The 18,190-nt window shown below is 39.6% G+C and overlaps 1 protein-coding gene across 3 annotated transcripts in view; it reads right to left on the bottom strand.

The window, feature by feature from the left end:
* Window positions 1-18,190, bottom strand: part of ADAMTS12 (ADAM metallopeptidase with thrombospondin type 1 motif 12) — a 528,119-nt gene that overhangs the window by 33,222 nt on the left and 476,707 nt on the right. For all 3 annotated transcript variants that reach the window (XR_011966393.1, XM_072605885.1, XM_072605886.1), the window contains 2 exons: window positions 11,987-12,160; window positions 3,940-4,083 (listed from right to left, as the gene is read on the bottom strand). Coding sequence is in view for 2 of the 3 variants with exons in the window: in XM_072605885.1 (XP_072461986.1) it covers window positions 3,940-4,083; window positions 11,987-12,160 (318 nt within the window). In the remaining variant the exon portion in view is untranslated. The remainder of the gene's footprint in view (window positions 1-3,939; window positions 4,084-11,986; window positions 12,161-18,190) is intronic.

The following is an 18,190-nucleotide window of genomic DNA, read 5'->3' as shown; positions in this document are numbered from 1 at the left end:
CAGGTACTATGTGACCTTGGGCAAGTTGCCTCATCTTTCTGAGCCTCAGTTTCTTTATTTATAAAATAATAACAGTAATAACTGACTTAGAGACTTTTAAAGTTAGCAAAATGCTCTGTATACAATATGTAATAGCATCTACCTCAAAGGACTCTTGGGAATATGTGTGTGTGGGGAGTTGGAAGTTGACCAACTGATTCTCCTCCAGTTATAGTTACAAGAAGTAAGGGCAGTAATAATTGCTAAACTAACTGTCTTCTTTTTAGGAAATATGATTATTTTTTCCTTGGCTAAGGGATGATTAGCCACACCCCATGATGGTCCCGTATAAGACAGAATTTACAAACTTTCCAGCAGGTTCAACCTCTGTGAGCGGAGGCCCAGAGAAGCACTATGTATTGCAGCCAAGTACTTAATGAACTTGATTTTAAATTTTAATTTAGCTTAACTTTTTTCTGTTAAAAATCTGTTTTCTCTCTCTCTCCAACTTCTCTCCTGGCATTAGAAAAAAGAAATAAAAAGCAAAACAAAACCCACGTTTACCAAGTAAAACAAATTTCTGCATTGGCCATGTTTAAAAAATAACGTCTCATTCTGCACCCTGAGTCTATTGCCTCTCTATCAGGAGATGAATAAGATGCTTTATTATTGGTCCTCTGGAATCATGGGTGGTCACTACAGATTGCTTAATTCTTTCAGAGTTGCTTGTCGGCACTTTGCAAATTTTAAAACATTACATAAGAGTTGAGCTATTGTTATAATTATCTACAAGGTGTGGAGGGTTCAGTCTATAGATGGAAGGACTAAGTGCACAAGGGAAACTGGAGAATGCTAAATGATCAAAGCCAACATTTTATCACATATTGTCTTACTCTCAGATAATATTGTGTACGTTAGCCTTGTTTTCCCCACAAATCTTAGAATCAGGACTATGTCTGATACATGAGCACAGTACCAAGTATATGGAAGGTAAATGTCCAGTGAACAGCTGCTAACTGATTCATTTTCTTCTCGCTTTTCTGCCTCCAAGGAAAACCTTTATTCCCTTGAAATCCCAAGGCCACATAAACTGTATGCCTTCTTTCAGAGGATTAGAAACCTGGGTTCTTGTCTCCCTAATTAACCACAGAAGTCATAAGCAAACACAAATCTCTGTATTCCTCTTCCACATTGAACACTTTTCAACTTTACCAAAGCTAGCTTTAAGTGCTCTGAGCTTCTTTGACTATAAAGAAACAAAAATCATGCACCCACAACAATAAACAAATTCCCAAAAGAAACCCTATAATCCAACCAGAGACAGAGTTACACCAAAACATAGGACCTGTGGCCACTAATGAGAAGAATTGCTTTTCTTCAGGTAAATAATGTGTTTCTAAATATCCTTTCCCACTGACTGTGCTAAAAGCCAGAAATGCTCTATATTGCTTTTTCTGCAATTACCACTAATATATCATCATTATCAGTGAAAACTGCAAAATCCATCTCCCTTAAGCAAGGAGAAAGAATTTAAATGATACAGATCAGGCTCTTAGGGAATTGCAACAGGACTTGAAAATCTGTATCTTCAGCTCTTAAGAACCTATGGGGCTATAGTGTCCAAATAAGACCTATTTCTCAACCCTTTGAAGGCTGGTCACGTAGGTTAATCCTACGTGATCCTTATGAGATGCCATTTTAGTGATGGCAACTACATACTCTCCACTCAGCCTGATGCATGCATTTTATGCATTTTTATACAAGGTTGGGAATGCTGATAAAGAGGTTTCTATTGATGCCTATCTGAAGTATCATAACTCTAAAACTGGAAGAAGAACTCAGAGGCCATCTAATTGAATCTTTATATTTTACGACTAAAGAAACTGAGGCCCAGAGAGGTTAAGCAACTTGCCTGAGATCACACATGTTAAATAGCAGGGCCAGTATTTGAACTCAGACCTTTTGACTCCAAATACAGCATTCTTTCCACTATGGTACCCTGCCTCTTTTTCAGTTTCAACCTACTCAAGAGAAGGTCAGAGGAACACAGAGGATGAAGGAAGGAGTGTGCCTTTTAGACTGACTGAACTTTTAAGGGAGAATCAATAAAATTAGTGCCATGGGTAGACATCCATGTAGATAATAGTACCATGGCTAAGATATCCTAAAAGCAATGAATAACAACATAATGTTAAAAAAAATTGGATATGTTTTAGCTTTTTATTATCCATATGAGACCCTGTTCTGGGGGTGTACAATGGAGAAATGCAGAAAGCAGTCAGGAACCAAGCTAACCTTGATTAAATCAACCAAGTATTTACCTAGGAAGCTGATGACATACACACATGTTAGTGGGCAAATCTAAAGTACTAAAAAACTTGAGGAAATAATGAGCATTGTCTTTTCTTCTCTTCCTTGTATGATGTTGACTTGATGTGAGTAAGTTAGAGAATTAGTCTTGTAAAGTAAGAAAACACATCTAATTGTTGTTATGGTCACTTTGATTGAACAAACTCTGGTTCTGCTGCAACTCTGTACTAAGTTGTCACCCTTCCCTCCTTTCCTCAATGAATTTTGGTTCAAATCCTGGCTTTGCTGACTAATGTTGAGCTTCCCTACAAATCCTTTAAGCTGCTCTGGGCCTCACTGTCTTCATCTGTAAAATGAGGAGGTTGGCCTACTTACCCCAAGGGACACAAAGACAAAAAGAAAGGTCCTAATATACAAATCATTCAGAGCAATGTGTGTGTGTGTGTGTGTGTGTGTGTGTGTGTGTGTGTGTGTGTGTGTGTGAGAGAGAGAGAGAGAGAGACAGAGAAACAGAGAGAGAGACAGAGAGAGACAGAGAGAGACAGAGAGAGAGAGAGAGAGAGACAGAGACAGAGAGAGAGAGAGAGAGAATATCTTAGGGAGAATGAGAAAAAGAAGTCAATCTTCCTTTCCTCCCATAGCACTTTGGTCTTAGCTCACTCTCTTCCATGTCTTTGTTTTCTGAGTACTTATTTTATCCCCCCTTACTTCCTCAAAATTGTGAGCTCTTGGATGGCAGGGTCTCTTTTGTTTTTTTTACATCTCTTACTCCTCAAGACTTAGCACAGTGCCTTTTACATAGTAAATATTTAATGTTTGGTGAAGGAAAAGAAGAGGGGATGAATGAAAGGAGGAAGGAAAAGAGAGTAGAATCAGAGCAAAGGAGAAAGAATGTGACTAAAGAACTGATTATGATCGTATTTGAAGTCATTTGAAGTCACTGGATTTGAATCTTAGCTTTGTGCTTGCTAGCTGTACAACTGGGCAGATCCTTAAACCTCTCTGAGTCTTAAGCTCTGCATCTATAGAACAGGGACGATGAAAAGTGCCTTACCTATGTCACAGGGCTATTGTATGGGTACAATGAGCTAGTCCGATGGGCTTCCTTTAGTGAAGATCTGACCACATCACTTCCCTACCGGTAAACTCCCTGTTGCTTCTAGGATCAAGTATGAACTCCTCTGTTTGGTTTTTAAAGCCCTTAACCACCTGGCTCTATTTTTTCAGTGCTATACGTTGCTCGTCTTTCCATGCTCTTTGGTCTAGTCAAACTGGCCTTTTCTATGTTATCGACACATGGTAGGCCATGCTTCATCTCCATGACTCTGGTCGTACCTGGATTGCAGTCTCCTCATCTCTTCTTCACTGAATCAATCATATCCTTCAAGACTTAACCCAACATAACCTCCTACACAAAGCTTTTCCTTTTTTCTTCTCTACCCACTCCACCTCCTCAACCTGTCATTAACATCTTTTCTCTTAACTTCCTTGTATTTATTTTGTACTTATTCTGTTTATACTTACATAGGCACATGCATTTGGTACATAACAAGTGCTTAATAAATGCTTATCTACTGATTGATTGGATATAAACAACAACAAAAATGTAGGCTGGGGTTGGAAAAAGAAATGAAACATAATTAATCTTACCAAATTCCATGTCCCTTTTACCCAGTGGGAACAAGAACGCTCATTACAATGCCTAGTCGAGTCAGGTCTCATCTGCCAATCACAACGGCCTCCTGGGCAATGCACCAACCTCTCCTGAGTGCCAGCTCCACAGGATTTGGAGCACTGTAGAGTACAAAGTAGGACATGGAACAGAAGTAGAAAGGAAGTCACCTGGAGAGAATTCTGGACATGTAGAAATTACATTTTATAATCATCTGTGTGATTCTCTGGGGTTGTACTGCACAGATTCATACTGCTTTACCTTGAGGAGACTTGGGCCAAATGCCATGTGTCTGCAATTTCCTAGAGGGCTGTATCTTTACTGAACTACTCACAGTGATCAGTAGCCACTGAGCACCAGTGATAAGACTAGAAAGCACTGTGTGGTTGAGAAAACAAATTTCAAAGGCATGGGAAAGAAGCATCTAGGGGAAAGAGAAATAGTCAATAATACAGGAACAGCATATCTAGGGAGAGTTATAATGAGGAATATTTTCACGTGAGGCAAAAAATTGTTTTTAGGGAGAGACTGTATAGCAGATTACATTGGGTGCAACTGGTGGGGAGATATGGTGGTCTGATCCTTGCTTCATGGGGTTGGCAAAGAAGGTGGGACCCTATGAAAGGGATGTCATGATGAATCTGTGGGGCACTGTGTAGCTCAGGAGGGGTTTTACCATGTGTTGGTGTGGGTGAGCAGAGGACAAGGAGGCAAAATATGGATTTTGTTGTAATCATGTAATAATCATGTTGTAATAGTGTTCTCTCGGGGGAAATGCACAACCCTTTCTGCCAGATATTGTTGCCTTGAGACAGCCTTGCTCACACCATACTAGTTATAACTCTAATTGGGATAAAGACACTTGGTGAGAAAGTTAAAAAAAACTGTTAGCACGGAAAATATCATTTATTACTTGAGTAAAGCAAGAAAAAAGTACAAGTGGCAAGAATTCAAAATTTAAAATTAATATGTTTTTATTCAGACTAGATGTGACAGCCAAACAGAAAGCCAGCAACACAATCTTTATTTCATCTACCAAGATGAGAATTTCCTCTTCCCCTCAGTCCTGCACAGGAGGCGACAGACAGAGTTTTGGTAATAAACTTGTCTACATTATGGGGAATACAGCTGAAGGAGACCCAGATAGCTCGGATATATTGTCTCTAAGACTCATAAAATAAATTCAGAAAACAAGTGGGATTTATGAAGCAAAAAAATTTATGTGAGATTGCTGATCACTTGAACAATCTTATGAGATGTTTCATTTCATTTTTATGAGGCTGTGGAAGAAGCAAAGAATTTACCAAAAAGCAGTTAAGTGTAAAATAGTAAAAAGAGCTATCAGCAATATCATCATAATGTACTTATGCTATGTACTACATCAACAAGGAAATTATACTAAATTAATATTTCAGGACAAAAAAAGAAACAATTTTTGAAATTCTGTACCAAATTTTCTCTGGAGATGAGATGGCTATTTCTTATTCATTTTGTCAACTTTCTTTTTTTTTTTTATTTTACCTGGCAAAAGAATGGCACTTATCATTTTTCTCCAATAGTTTAACCAATATGATATAATCATCACAAAGAAAAGGTCAAAAAACTCTCAAAACTCTCTCAGTCAGAAAATACTGATCCTTTCCCCTACTGAGAAATATGATATCCAAGAGCAACATTCTTTCAGAATATAGTTATTTATAAAGTATTATGATTATGGATGGATAGCATGAAGAAGGAAGGGGAAATCACAGCCAAATCACTTCACAAAACAGAGGAGTGGTGAAAAATCTATTGAAAGTTTATCATGAGACCTATAAAAGAATGTATGGATAAAAGTGGGCAAACAACCAAAAAAAGTAAGAAAAATGAAATAGCTTTGCCAGCATTTCTACAGTAATCTATTTTCATCATTGACAATAGTTGAATAATCCCTCAGTCTTTGACAGGAGGAAATAGGAAATGCTTAAGATGATGAAATTGAAAAGAGCAGCTGGTCCATATTAAGCACCCATCCAAGGAATTCATGAGGGAGATAATACAACATTGAAAGCTCTAAAGAATCAATTTCCAAGATTCCTGAAAGATGGGGGAAAATGATGGATGGCATTGTTGCCCCCAAAAGGTGATCAAGAGGATATCAGTGACTGAAATGTCTACTTTCTTATTTCTATAAAACTTTTCATAAGAACAATTCATACATGTGGTGGAATACGCTTGTTGAAAAGATAAGAAGGGAGTACTTTGGTATTCACAATCCATTTGCTAAAGCAGGTACCATCTTTACATGATTGGCTGAAAGGTGTGGAGACAATAGAATTCTGCTATATTATTTGCTAATTTAAAAAAAAAAACAGAATAAAGCAAAATGCAGCCTTAAAAGCTTTCTCTCATGGCAACTTGTATACAAGCATTAATGCAGTGAAGTGCCCCTCCCTTATGTAAATATTTATTTGCTGAAAGGGATGGAAAAAGAATATTTGTGTGAAAAACACAAGAGAAAAACAGCTTGAGAAGAAAGACATGATTCAGAGAGAACCTGAAAGAAAAGCCCTCCCCGCAAAGCAAAATCCTGAATGATAGCAGAAATGCTGCTGAGCCTCTTTTCCAGATGCTAATTTACATGGGACTTTTTAGGGCTGTTTCTAAATGTTAAGTTTATTGCTAGGAAGCAGTATCAAATAACTGTTTGGAGGATGACTGAACAACAGTATATAGATTATATGTGCCTCATTTAACAGAAATGTGGATTTGGGGTTTCTTAACCTAAGCTGGAGATGGGTCACAATATGTAAGAAAGTCCTTTTTAAGACAGGAGACACCAAAAAGCCAGAGAATTGGAAGGTAGAAACTAACAGATGTGATGGACAGAACGTGGAGAATCAAAAAATAAAGAAACCACAGCAAAAAAGCTGAGAGAAGGTACCATCAGCTGATGGAGATGAGAAGCTGAGTGAAGAACCAGGGTAAAGATAGAAGCAGAGCCCAGATGAAAAGAGCTGACTAGAGACAGGCTCTGTAGTGGATGGGGATAACCGCTGATGATGGGAGCTGATTGGACAATGTAGAATCCTGAATTTATTTGCAGGTATGACTGGGAAAAGTCTGCCTTAGTTTCTTATGCCATCTACAGAGTAAGAGTGAGAGAAGGGAAACCCTTCACAGGCTAGCTTGCATAATCCTTTGATGTCCTCTTTATCTTGGGAGAGGGAAACTCTTCAAAGTTCAAAAGTTGTATCTGAATAGCTGATGATGTATCTATATAATGAAATTCCATCTCTTTGAATGGGTTATTCCCCATGCCCATAGTACTATCCCAACTTATCTCTGCCATCTGGAACTTCTAGGTCCTTTCAAGGCTCAGCTCATATGCCACTTTCTATGAAAAGAGCCCCCTGATTCTCTTAGTTGTTAGCTTTCCTCCAGTTACTGTGCACTTAGCTTGTATCTGGATACTTATTGGTAACCCTATTGCAAACCCTCCTCACTCTCTATCTCCAATAGAATATATGTTCTTTGAGGATAGAAATTGTCTCACTTTTGCCTTTGTATTCTTGGTAGTTAGCTGAGTGCCTAGAACATAACTGGTGCTTAATAAATGCTTGTTGAGCAGCCAACTATTAGTCCATCAGGACTGTTTCTAGGATAGCTTCTGCAAGTGGACAACGAACTGATCACAGGAGAGAATAAAGAGAGTACAATGGATTGCATTTGGGAAATTGGGCAGCCTTCTGAATGATCCCAAACCTCTTTCTGAACACCAATATTCTCTGTTATGTCATATGATTTTATTTTTAAAAATTTTAATGGATATCTTCTGTTTCTTACCTCACCATAATATGCCATTTGTCTTTCCCCCACCTAGTAAGCCATTTCAAAGGAAAAATAATTATTTTTGGAGAGGAAAAAAAAGTCAATATTACAGCAGTACTTTGAAAAAGTTGGAAAACGAGCAATATGTAACATCTGTGATCTTTTACTTCCATGAAGGGGCAGGTGATGGGTGCCTTCTCATATTTCCACATTTGAGTCCCACTCAATCTTTATAATATTACTTTTACTTTTGATTTTTTTGGTGTGTAGTTATTATTTTCATTTACATTGCTAAAGTTACTGTGTATATACACAGTACACACACACACATACATGCATACATATATACATATACATATATATGCATTTTTGGCTTTGTTTACTTCACTATATATCAATTCATATAGATCTTTCCATGCTTCTATGTATTCATCACACATATCATTTCTTAGTGCATAATTATATCCCATTATATTCATGTTATCACAATTTATTTAGCCATCCCTCAACGGATAGATGTCTATTTTGTTTGCAATTCTTAGTTATCACAAGAAAGTGCTATCAAAAATATTTTGGAATATGTGGGGATGTTTTTCTTATTAATGGCTTTCTTGGGGCATTAGCTCAGTAACAGAGTCTCTGGTCCAAAGAGTATGAACATTTTAGTTACTTTATTTGCATAAATCCAAATTGCTTTTCAAAATGATTTTCCCACAAGCTTCTCAAACTCCACAGGGTTCTATGTCTCATTAAGTGTTGGATCATTTTTCTCTGTTTTGCTGCATTTATTTATAATGCTTGAATTAACTGACTAGATGTGGAGGCCATATTTTCTGTTGTTACTGTTTTTTCCTGTTGATATGTCTATTTATGTTCAAGGTCTTTGAATTTTTTTTTCCTGAGTCTTTAGGACTTTTTAGTCTTTTTCCTCCTCATTTACCTTATCACTCACTTCCTGACTCCCTCCCCTCTGACTGTGATTTCCTTGTGAGTTGGATCTCAAAGCATCTTAGCCTCCTGACAAAATGAGTGATTCATGTTTTACCAGTCCAGGTCTCTGTTTCAAATGACTTTTGGTGGGTAATCAGAGCTGGCCTCAGCTGGTTGTTGTCCTCTTTCTCTCAGGCTTGGTGGAGGGCTGCCCCCTCTGCACCCCCACCTCAACATACACATATGCCTAGGGTCCCATTCTGGTGATCTGTCTCACTCTTTCTGTTCCTCAGTTCTTTGGATCAGCATCAGCAGTTAAGAGCTTTGCTGCACTGGTTTTTCCAGGTTTTAGTACCTGTCAGGCTTTTACTTCTGAATGGCTATAGCCAGGTTGGCTGTTGAAGCTGAAGCAGATTTCCACAGCCTGGAGCTGAGATTTCCACAGCACTGGAAAGAGGGAGGGGAGGCTGGGATGTAGGAGTGGGTTTTGATGTGTTGTGGCCTTGTGTCTATTAGTGCAGCCTCAGTGCCAATAGTGTGGGAGATGAGGAAAGGGTGCTGTGTGAGCTCAGAGACAGCGAGGGTCAATTCCTGGTTGTTTTTTAAAAAATTTTTTTTTTAGTTTCTGTGTGTCCTAGACCATGGAGACAGCAAAAGTAGCTTTAACTTTAGTCTATAAGTTCTGTTTTGGAAAAGTTTGAGAGGCCATAGGGATCAGAGAAAATGTCTAGTCTGTCATCTTGCTATCCATGTGACCCAAAAATGTTATCTGATTTTGAATCACAGAACAGCACAATTCAAAAAATAAAAATTTCAAGTGACCCAATGGAACAAGATGTATGGTAGACACGATGAGGCTTAAAAGAAATGGTCTAAACATATCACCAAGGAAAGTTATGATCAGAAAAGGAGGTGGGCCTATCATAGGGCTAAAATGAGGAATCCCAGACAAATGAAGAAGGCTGCTAGCAATATAGGAATGGAGGAAAGCTATTCTTATTTATACTACACCTTAAGAGCTATAAAATGTTTTTCATAGGTTTTGTGCCTCAAAACAACCTTATGAGATAACTATTACAGTCAGTAAGTCAAAGACCATTTCATGTGTGTCTTTTACGAATAAGGCACTATGTTAAGTGCTGGCAAAGCAAAATATGGTAAAAATACAATCCTTGCTCTCAAGGAGCTCACAATCTAATGCAAACAACTATGCATAAACAAACCATTTATAGGATTAATCAGAAGTAATCAACAAAGGAAAGGTACAATGTTAGGGAGGATCAGGAAAGGTTTTTTGTAAAAGATGAGATTTTAGCTGGGACTTGAAGGAAGCCAGAAGAGGGAGAGGAGAAGGAAGAGAGTTTTAGGCATGGGAAATAGTGAAAGTATCAAGAGATGAAGTGTCAAAGTATGGCAAAGAGGAAGAAGACCACAGGCACTGGATTTCAGAGCACTGGGGTGGGGATGTGTGGAGTAAGGTGTAAGAAGATTGGAAAGGCTAGGGTAAGGAAAGACTTTGAACACCAAACAGCACATTTTATATTTGATCATGGACGTGATAGAGGGCCCTTTGAGTTCAGTCAGACCTATGCTTTAGCAGGAAGATCATTTTGACCACAAGGATCATTATCCCCCAAAACACTAAATGGCCTAGAACAGATCATCACACCGATTTATAGAGAACAACAAATCCATCAAGGGTGCTTCTCAGGCAAAGAGAACAAGGACCAAATTGTGTTTTGATCATTAGCAAAAAGGTTGCAATCATTTTTATAGCACAATGATCAATGATCCACTTAGCAGAATGAAAATCAAAACAAAACATTTAGCACAAATATTGTCCTTCCCATGAGAACACAGATAGGATATGTGATAAACTCAAAGCTATCATGATAGCTCACCACAAGGAGGGAGAAGGAGGAAAGAAGGCAGCAGATGTTTGCAGATGAAGTGATTTGGAAGTACCTTAGAATTCTGCTATTGAATAAGAAAATAAATCTGAACCATGGCCACACAGAAATATACATAGCATTATGGGCCTTTTTTTTTGGTTTTCCCCATATGATTTTCCAATGAATATCATGTTCTCTTATTTTTCTTATTGAGTCTTTCTCTCTAGACTGTTTCTTCCTGCTTATCCCACTGGATTATTAGAAATCAGAAGTTCCCAGTTCTAGTCTCCTCATGGCCACTGGCCCTCAAGTTTCAGATCTCTCCAACAGAAATACAAATCTTAATTGGTGGTTGAGTAAAATCAATCTACTTTATCTAGTCAACCCTTGAAATTGCTTCATATACCACATCACCATCCACAAAAGCATCAGGTCTACATAGTATAGGTATCTTGTGAACTGTCCTGATCCTGCCCATATGCCTCTCATACCATCCTTCCCTCCTTTTCACCTCTTAACCTGGGAACACTAATCAAATCAATATTTCCATTGCTATTGGAAGGGTAATGACATCCTACTACCCTTTGGTTCCACTCACGATCCCTGTCACTGCCAAGACCAAAACTTCTTACTCTAGGCACCAAAGTGTCCATCTTTATTTGAATAGAAGCTTCTTAAGAGAAGAGGACTTTTCATGTTTATATCTCTACCTTGGGTAGATGGTGCAAGTGATAGAGTGCTGATCCTGAAGTCAGAAAAACTCATATTCATGAGTTCAAATCCAGCTTCAGACACTTACTAGCTGTGTGATCCTGGGCAAGACACTTAACCTTGTTTGCTACTCATCTGTAAAATGAGCTGGAAAAGGAAATGGCAAACCACTTCAGTCTCTTTGCCAAGAAAACCCTAAATGGAGTCATGAAGACTCAGACATTACTGAAACAATTGAACATTTGTACCCTAGTGCCTACCATGGTGTCTGTAATACAATAATAAAACTTCAAGTACTAAGCAAGCATTCAGTCTTCTAAATATTAACAAGGTGGGCATAGCCATACTTGTTATAAGCCCAGAGGAAAATTCAGGTTCATTTTTACTTTTCCCATAAAAGGTATGTCATCATAAAGTAGTACTATGACTACTGGAGTCAGAGGACCTGGGTTCAAATCCCATCTCTGACACTCAGTGAGAAATTGGGCAAGTCACTTAACATACCTGACCCTCAGTTTCTATATCTATAAGATTAGGAAGAGGGCTGGACTAGATGGAACTCCGAGATCCCTTCTAGCTCTAGCTCTATGATCCCAAGCCTAGCAACGTGTCTCCCTTGAATTCTAGGTTCACAATGGCTGTTGACCTGTGACTTCTAGGAGGCTGTGGACACCAACCGTACCTGGCTCCAGGGCTCCGTCTTCCACTCTAGGCAGGGCTCCATGTTACAAGTAGTGCTCAGTGGTGGCTTATCTTCAAGTAACTGACAGTGAAATGGCCTCAGGTTCCGGTGGTCATGGCTATTCACACACCGGGCTTCCCGGATTTTGACACCCCCTCCACAATTTCGGGAGCACTGGAAGGGAACAGAGCAGAGAGAATGAGTGTTGGACAGTCAGGATTTTGCCCACTTGTTTCACGGGCAGTCTCTTTTCAGATGACAAGTGGTCCATGAGGCTAATAGAAAGCTTCTCCTCATTCATAGTGAAATAACATTATGTACCTTTAGGAAGAGAGAATGACTTATTTTTAAATAAAATGACTTTTGCACTTCTCAAAGGAACACAGAGAGTAGAGGAACACTCTTTATCTGCTATGTATATCCAGAAAATTTGCAAAATTTTGTGCTCTCAGTCCATTGTATGGGGTCAACCAGGAGACTGAAAATGAACTTGAAACAAAGGGAAAGGGGATCTCCTTAAATTTGAGTCTTTGATCTACTTTTGACTTTGTTACAAAATGGTTTTCACTGATCTGCCTGCCCCAATTCTTTTCAGCAGTGAGCAAGTACACATCAGTGGTCACTTCAAGTTCATCTGAGTATTTTATCTGTGTAGTTTAGTTTTAGATTTTACTCAGCATTATGGAGTTAACAATTATAAATCACAAAATAATGTTTTTCTTTTCTTCCTCAAGTCTTAAAAATAATTTAAAATAAATTATACTAAAGATAATTTTAAAAATCCTTATTTTTCCCTTATTTGTTTCATTACAGTCCAAGCAACCATTTTCAGGAAGCTGGATCACAGCATCTCTACCCTGGGACATGAACACGTGCAACATATCAGTTGGCCATTTTCCCCTTTTATTTCCTCTATGGACAGGAAGACAGAGCACTGCCTCATCTTACCTCTAGCCATGAAGACTTTTTTTTTTTACTATCTCCTATGAATGGCTTTTCTTTTCCAGCCTCTTAGCCTTCCCAGGGGCTACTTCCCTACTTAAAAAAGACCCCATTCCTGCTCTGTACCAAAAAGAGACCTGGTGGGGTAGTGGATGGACTGCTAGCACATGCTATATAAATTCTTACTACCTCCCCTCCCTCTCTATTATTACCATAACACCTTAAAATCTTACAGTGATGAGGAAGTAAAAGAGGTCATCTTATCAATACTGTTCCTATTACAACTAAAGGCAGGATTTATCTGCCCTTTGACCCTTCCTGGCTTTAATATTTAAAAGACCTATAACCACCTTCTGCTAAACAACTACACTTGTGGGTCCAGGGCTAACTACACCCAGAAAGTAATATAATACAGGACAGGGCAAATAGCCTCTGCTCTAGAATCAAAACTTGGCAATCCTTTGCTAATGCTGGTCTTACTAATTCTCTAGTGTGAAATTCATAGAATTTTAGAGCCCAGGGCACTTTGGAAGTGATTTAGTGCAATATCCTCACCTTACGGACATAAAAAAAAAATTGAGAATTCAGACATTGCCTAAGGACGCTATTGGGTGCCAGAATTAGGACTCAAACCCTGTTCTTATGACTGCAAGTTCAGTCTTCCTTCTATTCTATCCTGTCTCTCCTAGACTTTGAATATTGTCCACTTGCTTTCCTAGGCCTCAGGTACCTGTTTAAACAGTCCTCCTTCGATTTGACCTCTAGTCTACCAAGCTGGGTCACATGTGGCCTTGTAGGTCCTCAGGCCCTTTGACTGAACCCAAACTTCATGGAACATATCCCCTTAATGAAAGGATTTGTTCTGTGAAACTTGGACTCAGTGAAAAGGCTGCACTCAAGGATGTAGAAGGCCACATATAACCTTGAGGATGTGGATTCCCCACCCCTGACTAGACGTTCAGTATCTGCTAGATACCTCTTGGTGGCAGACCACATTTCAGTTCCCAAAAGTCTTCAGTCACCCAATGGCAACTCAGAAAACCTCCCTCATACACTGAACAGTAGCTGCTAATTCATATCCTTCATGCCATCTGTCAGTGATAATTGGGTCACTGCACTTTCATTCATTCATTCATTCATTCATTCATTCATTCATTTATTTATTTATTTATTTATTTAACATTCATTTTAACAAAATTTTGGGTTCCAAATTTTCTCCCCTTTTATCCCCTCCCCCCCCAAACACCAAGCATTCTAATTGCCCCTATGATCAATCTGCTCTCTCTTCTATCCTCCCTCTCTGCCCTTGTTTCCGTCTTCTCTTTTGTCCTGTAGGGCCAGATAACTTTCTATACCCCTTTACCTGTATTTCTTATTTCCTAGTGGTAAGAACATTACAGTTGATCCTAACACTTTGAGTTCCAACTTCTTTACCTCCCTCCCTCCCCACCCCTTCCCTTTGGAAGGCAAGCAATTCAATATAGGCCAAATCTGTGTAGTTTTGCAAATGACTTCCATAATAGTCGTGTTGTATAAGACTAACTATATTTCCCTCCATCCTATCCTGTCCCCCATTACTTCTATTCTCTCTTGATCCTGTCCCTCCCCATGAGTGTTGAACTCAAATTGCTCCCTCCTCCCCATGCCCTCCCTTCCATCATCCCCCCCACTCTGCTTATCCCCTTATCCCCCACTTTCCTGTATTGTAAGATAGGTTTTCATACCAAAATGAGTGTGCATTTTATTCTTTCCTTTAGTGGAATGTGATGAGAGTAAACTTCATGTTTTTCTCTCACCTCCCCTCTTTATCCCTCCACTAATAAGTCTTTTGCTTGCCTCTTTTATGAGAGATAATTTGCCCCATTCCAATTCTCCCTTTCTCCTCCCAATATATTTCTCTCTCACTTCTTGATTTCATTTTTTTAAGATATGATCCCATCCTCTTCAATTCACTCTGTGCACTCTGTCTCTATGTGTGTGTGCGTGTGTGCATGTGTGTGTGTGTGTGTAATCCCACCCAGTACCCAGATACTGAAAAGTTTCAAGAGTTACAAATATTGTCTTTCCATGTAGGAATGTAAACAGTTCAACTTTAGTAAGTCCCTTATGACTTCTCTTTGCTGTTCACCTTTTCATGCTTCTCTTCATTCTTGTGTTTGAAAGTCAAATTTTCTTTTCAGCTCTGGTCTTTTCATCAAGAATGCTTGAAAATCCTCTATTTCATTGAAAGACCAATTTTTCCCCTGAAGTATTATACTCAGTTTTGCTGGGTAGGTGATTCTTGGTTTTAGTCCTAGTTCCTTTGACTTCTGGAATATCCTATTCCATGCCCTTCGATCCCTTAATGTAGAGGCTGCTAGATCTTGTGTTATCCTGATTGTATTTCCACAATACTTGAATTGTTTCTTTCTAGCTGCTTGCAATATTTTCTCCTTGACCTGGGAACTCTGGAATTTGGCCACAATGTTCCTAGGAGTTTCTCTTTTTGGATCTCTTTCAGGCGGTGATCTGTGGATTCCTTGAATATTTATTTTGCCCTCTGGTTCTAGAATCTCAGGGCAGTTTTCCTTGATAATTTCATGAAAGATGATGTCTAGGCTCTTTTTTTGATCATGGCTTTCAGGTAGTCCCATAATTTTTAAATTGTCTCTCCTGGATCTATTTTCCAGGTCAGTTGTTTTTCCAATGAGATATTTCACATGATCTTCTATTTTTTCATTCTTTTGGTTTTGTTTTGTGATTTATTGGTTTCTCATAAAGTCATTAGCCTCCATCTGTTCCATTCTAATTTTGAAAGAACTATTTTCTTCAGTGAGCTTTTGAATTTCCTTTTCCATTTGGCTAATTCTGCTTTTGAAAGCATTCTTCTCCTCATTGGCTTTTTGAACCTCTTTTGCCAATTGAGTTAGCCTATTTTTCAAGGTGTTATTTTCTTCAGCATTTTTTTGGGTCTCCTTTAGCAGGGTGCTGACCTGCTGTTCATGCTTTGACTGCATGTCTCTCATTTCTCTTCCCACCTTTTCCTCCACCTCTCTAACTTGATTTTCAAAATTCTTTTTGAGCTCTTCCATGGCCTGAGCCCATCGAGTGGGCTGGGATACAGAAGCCTTGACTTCTGTGTCTTTGCCTGATGGTAAGCATTGTTCTTCCTCATCAGAAAGGAAGGGAGGAAATGCCTGTTCACCAAGAAAGTAACCTTCTATAGTCTTATTTCTTTTCCCTTTTCTGGGCATTTTCCCAGACAGTGACTTGACCTCTGAATGTTCTCCTCACACCCACCTTGCCTCCTGATCCTCCCAGCCAGTGCTTGGGGTCTGAGATTCAAATGCTGCTTCCCAGCCTCAGGGCTTCCTCGGGGGCAGGGCTGCTACTCAGTGTGAGATTACGTTCAGGTGCTCAGGTGGGGGCAGGGCCTCCTCTCGGGCTCAGTTCCCTGGCGGGGGGGGGGGGGGGGGGGGCGGGGGGGGGGGGTGTTATGCAGAGACCTTCAACAACGGATCCAGGCTCCTGCCTGCTTGGGGAGCCCTGGTCTGCTGCTGCCTCCCGAGGGGGCCTGAGTTATGGGGGCACCCCACTCCCTTCTCAATCCGCCAAAGAAACCCTCTCACCGACCCCCATCACCTGTGGGTGGAGGGACCCGAGCGGCCTCTGGAGATCCTGTCCAGGAAGCCCGCTCGGATCTGCTTCTCTCGGTGCCGTGCAGCAGGGCTGTACTCGGCTCCCAGTCCTGGTGCCCAGTCCGCGGCGTGAAGGACCTTTTGCGAGAAGTTTGCAGGTCCCTCTGGAACAGAAATCTCCTTCACTCCACTGTTCTGTGGCCTCTACTGCTCCAGAATTCACCGTGAGTTCCTTTTTACAGATGTTCTATGGGTTGTGGGTTCGGAGCTATGTGTATGTGCATCTTTCTACTCTGCCATCTTGGCTCTGCCCCCCCACTGCACTTTTTAATTAAGGAAGATGTACTTTTACCAAGGGCATGCCCCTGGCTGCTACCATATTAGTACTATTATCATTTTAGTTCTGTGTTCTTTTCTCTAAACAGATTAAAATGCCTAAGAGATGATGTGTTGTGGGAGATATCTATGGCTCCTAGGGTACTGGCAGAGAACGAGAAGTGGTGCTCTGTACTATCACCAAAGGATTTCTTCTTCTTCTTCTTCTTCTGGTCACTGAATAGGTTCAGTGGAAAGGACACTGGATCTGGAGTAGAAAAACTAGGTTCAAATTCTAGTTGTGCCACATATTACCTGGGTGGCCTTGGGCTGGTCACTTAACTTCTGCAAAATGGGGGAGACTAGGTTGGACTAGATGATCTCTAAGGTTTCTTCTCCCTCTAAATCAAGGGTTCTAAGAAGTGCTATGGAAATATTTCACTTCTCCTCTCTCTTTGAGGTCCTGGAGAAATATTCCAGAAATATTCCAGCTTTCAAGTTTTGGTGTATAACTCAGAAAGACAGTGAGAAAATTGACAGGGGGACAGAAGGATGGTTCTTACCTCCTGTAAATAAAAAGTGTTTGTTTTTTCATGGGAAAAAACGGGAAAGAATGATCAACCCTGGCTCAAAAAGTACTCTGTAAAATTTCCATTTCCCTGTAGTATAATGAGCACATCTAGAAAAAAACAACTGCCAATTTAAAATTAGCACCAGAACAAACACGGAAATGTAGTAATGACTTCCACACAAAGAAGTCATTTGTCTCTCACGAACAGACTTTAGGCAAATATGACAATGCTAAAAGTGAGATGTCTTCTTAATAAAAATTTGCTTTCATAGACTAAGGGGTCTTCTGACTTTTTCTGTTTGCTGCCACAGTTTCTTCTAAAATTTAATTTTAAAATTAGTATTTTTTTCTAAAAGAGTATGCTTATTTACAAAGAGAAGTGAAACTTATTCATACACTAAAGACAGTAATTGCCTAAGATGCTCCCTGGCTATCTTATTCTATTATATTCTCAAAAGCCCCAAGATTGGGTTAGTGAGAGGGAAGTGATGACATATTAAATCACTCCACTCCTAACACTGTTTTGATTTTGTGTACTGAATGCCAATTGCCTAAGTTCATCTCCACAGTGCCCCAATAAGTGTCTTTGTTTTTTTAATATATGTACTTCCTAATGAAAGAGGACATAGATCGGACAGAGGGCAGGGACTGGACTAATGAAAATAGTGGACGATGTAACCATTGCTACTGACCAGGCCCAATAATTTTCCAGTTACTGCAGTGCAAGTTACTCAACTGATATAATTTCCAAACTAAATC

Source organism: Notamacropus eugenii, chromosome 4 (assembly GCF_028372415.1).
Source record: "Notamacropus eugenii isolate mMacEug1 chromosome 4, mMacEug1.pri_v2, whole genome shotgun sequence".
Taxonomy (NCBI): domain Eukaryota; kingdom Metazoa; phylum Chordata; class Mammalia; order Diprotodontia; family Macropodidae; genus Notamacropus; species Notamacropus eugenii.
This window is presented reverse-complemented; position numbering and strand designations above follow the sequence as displayed.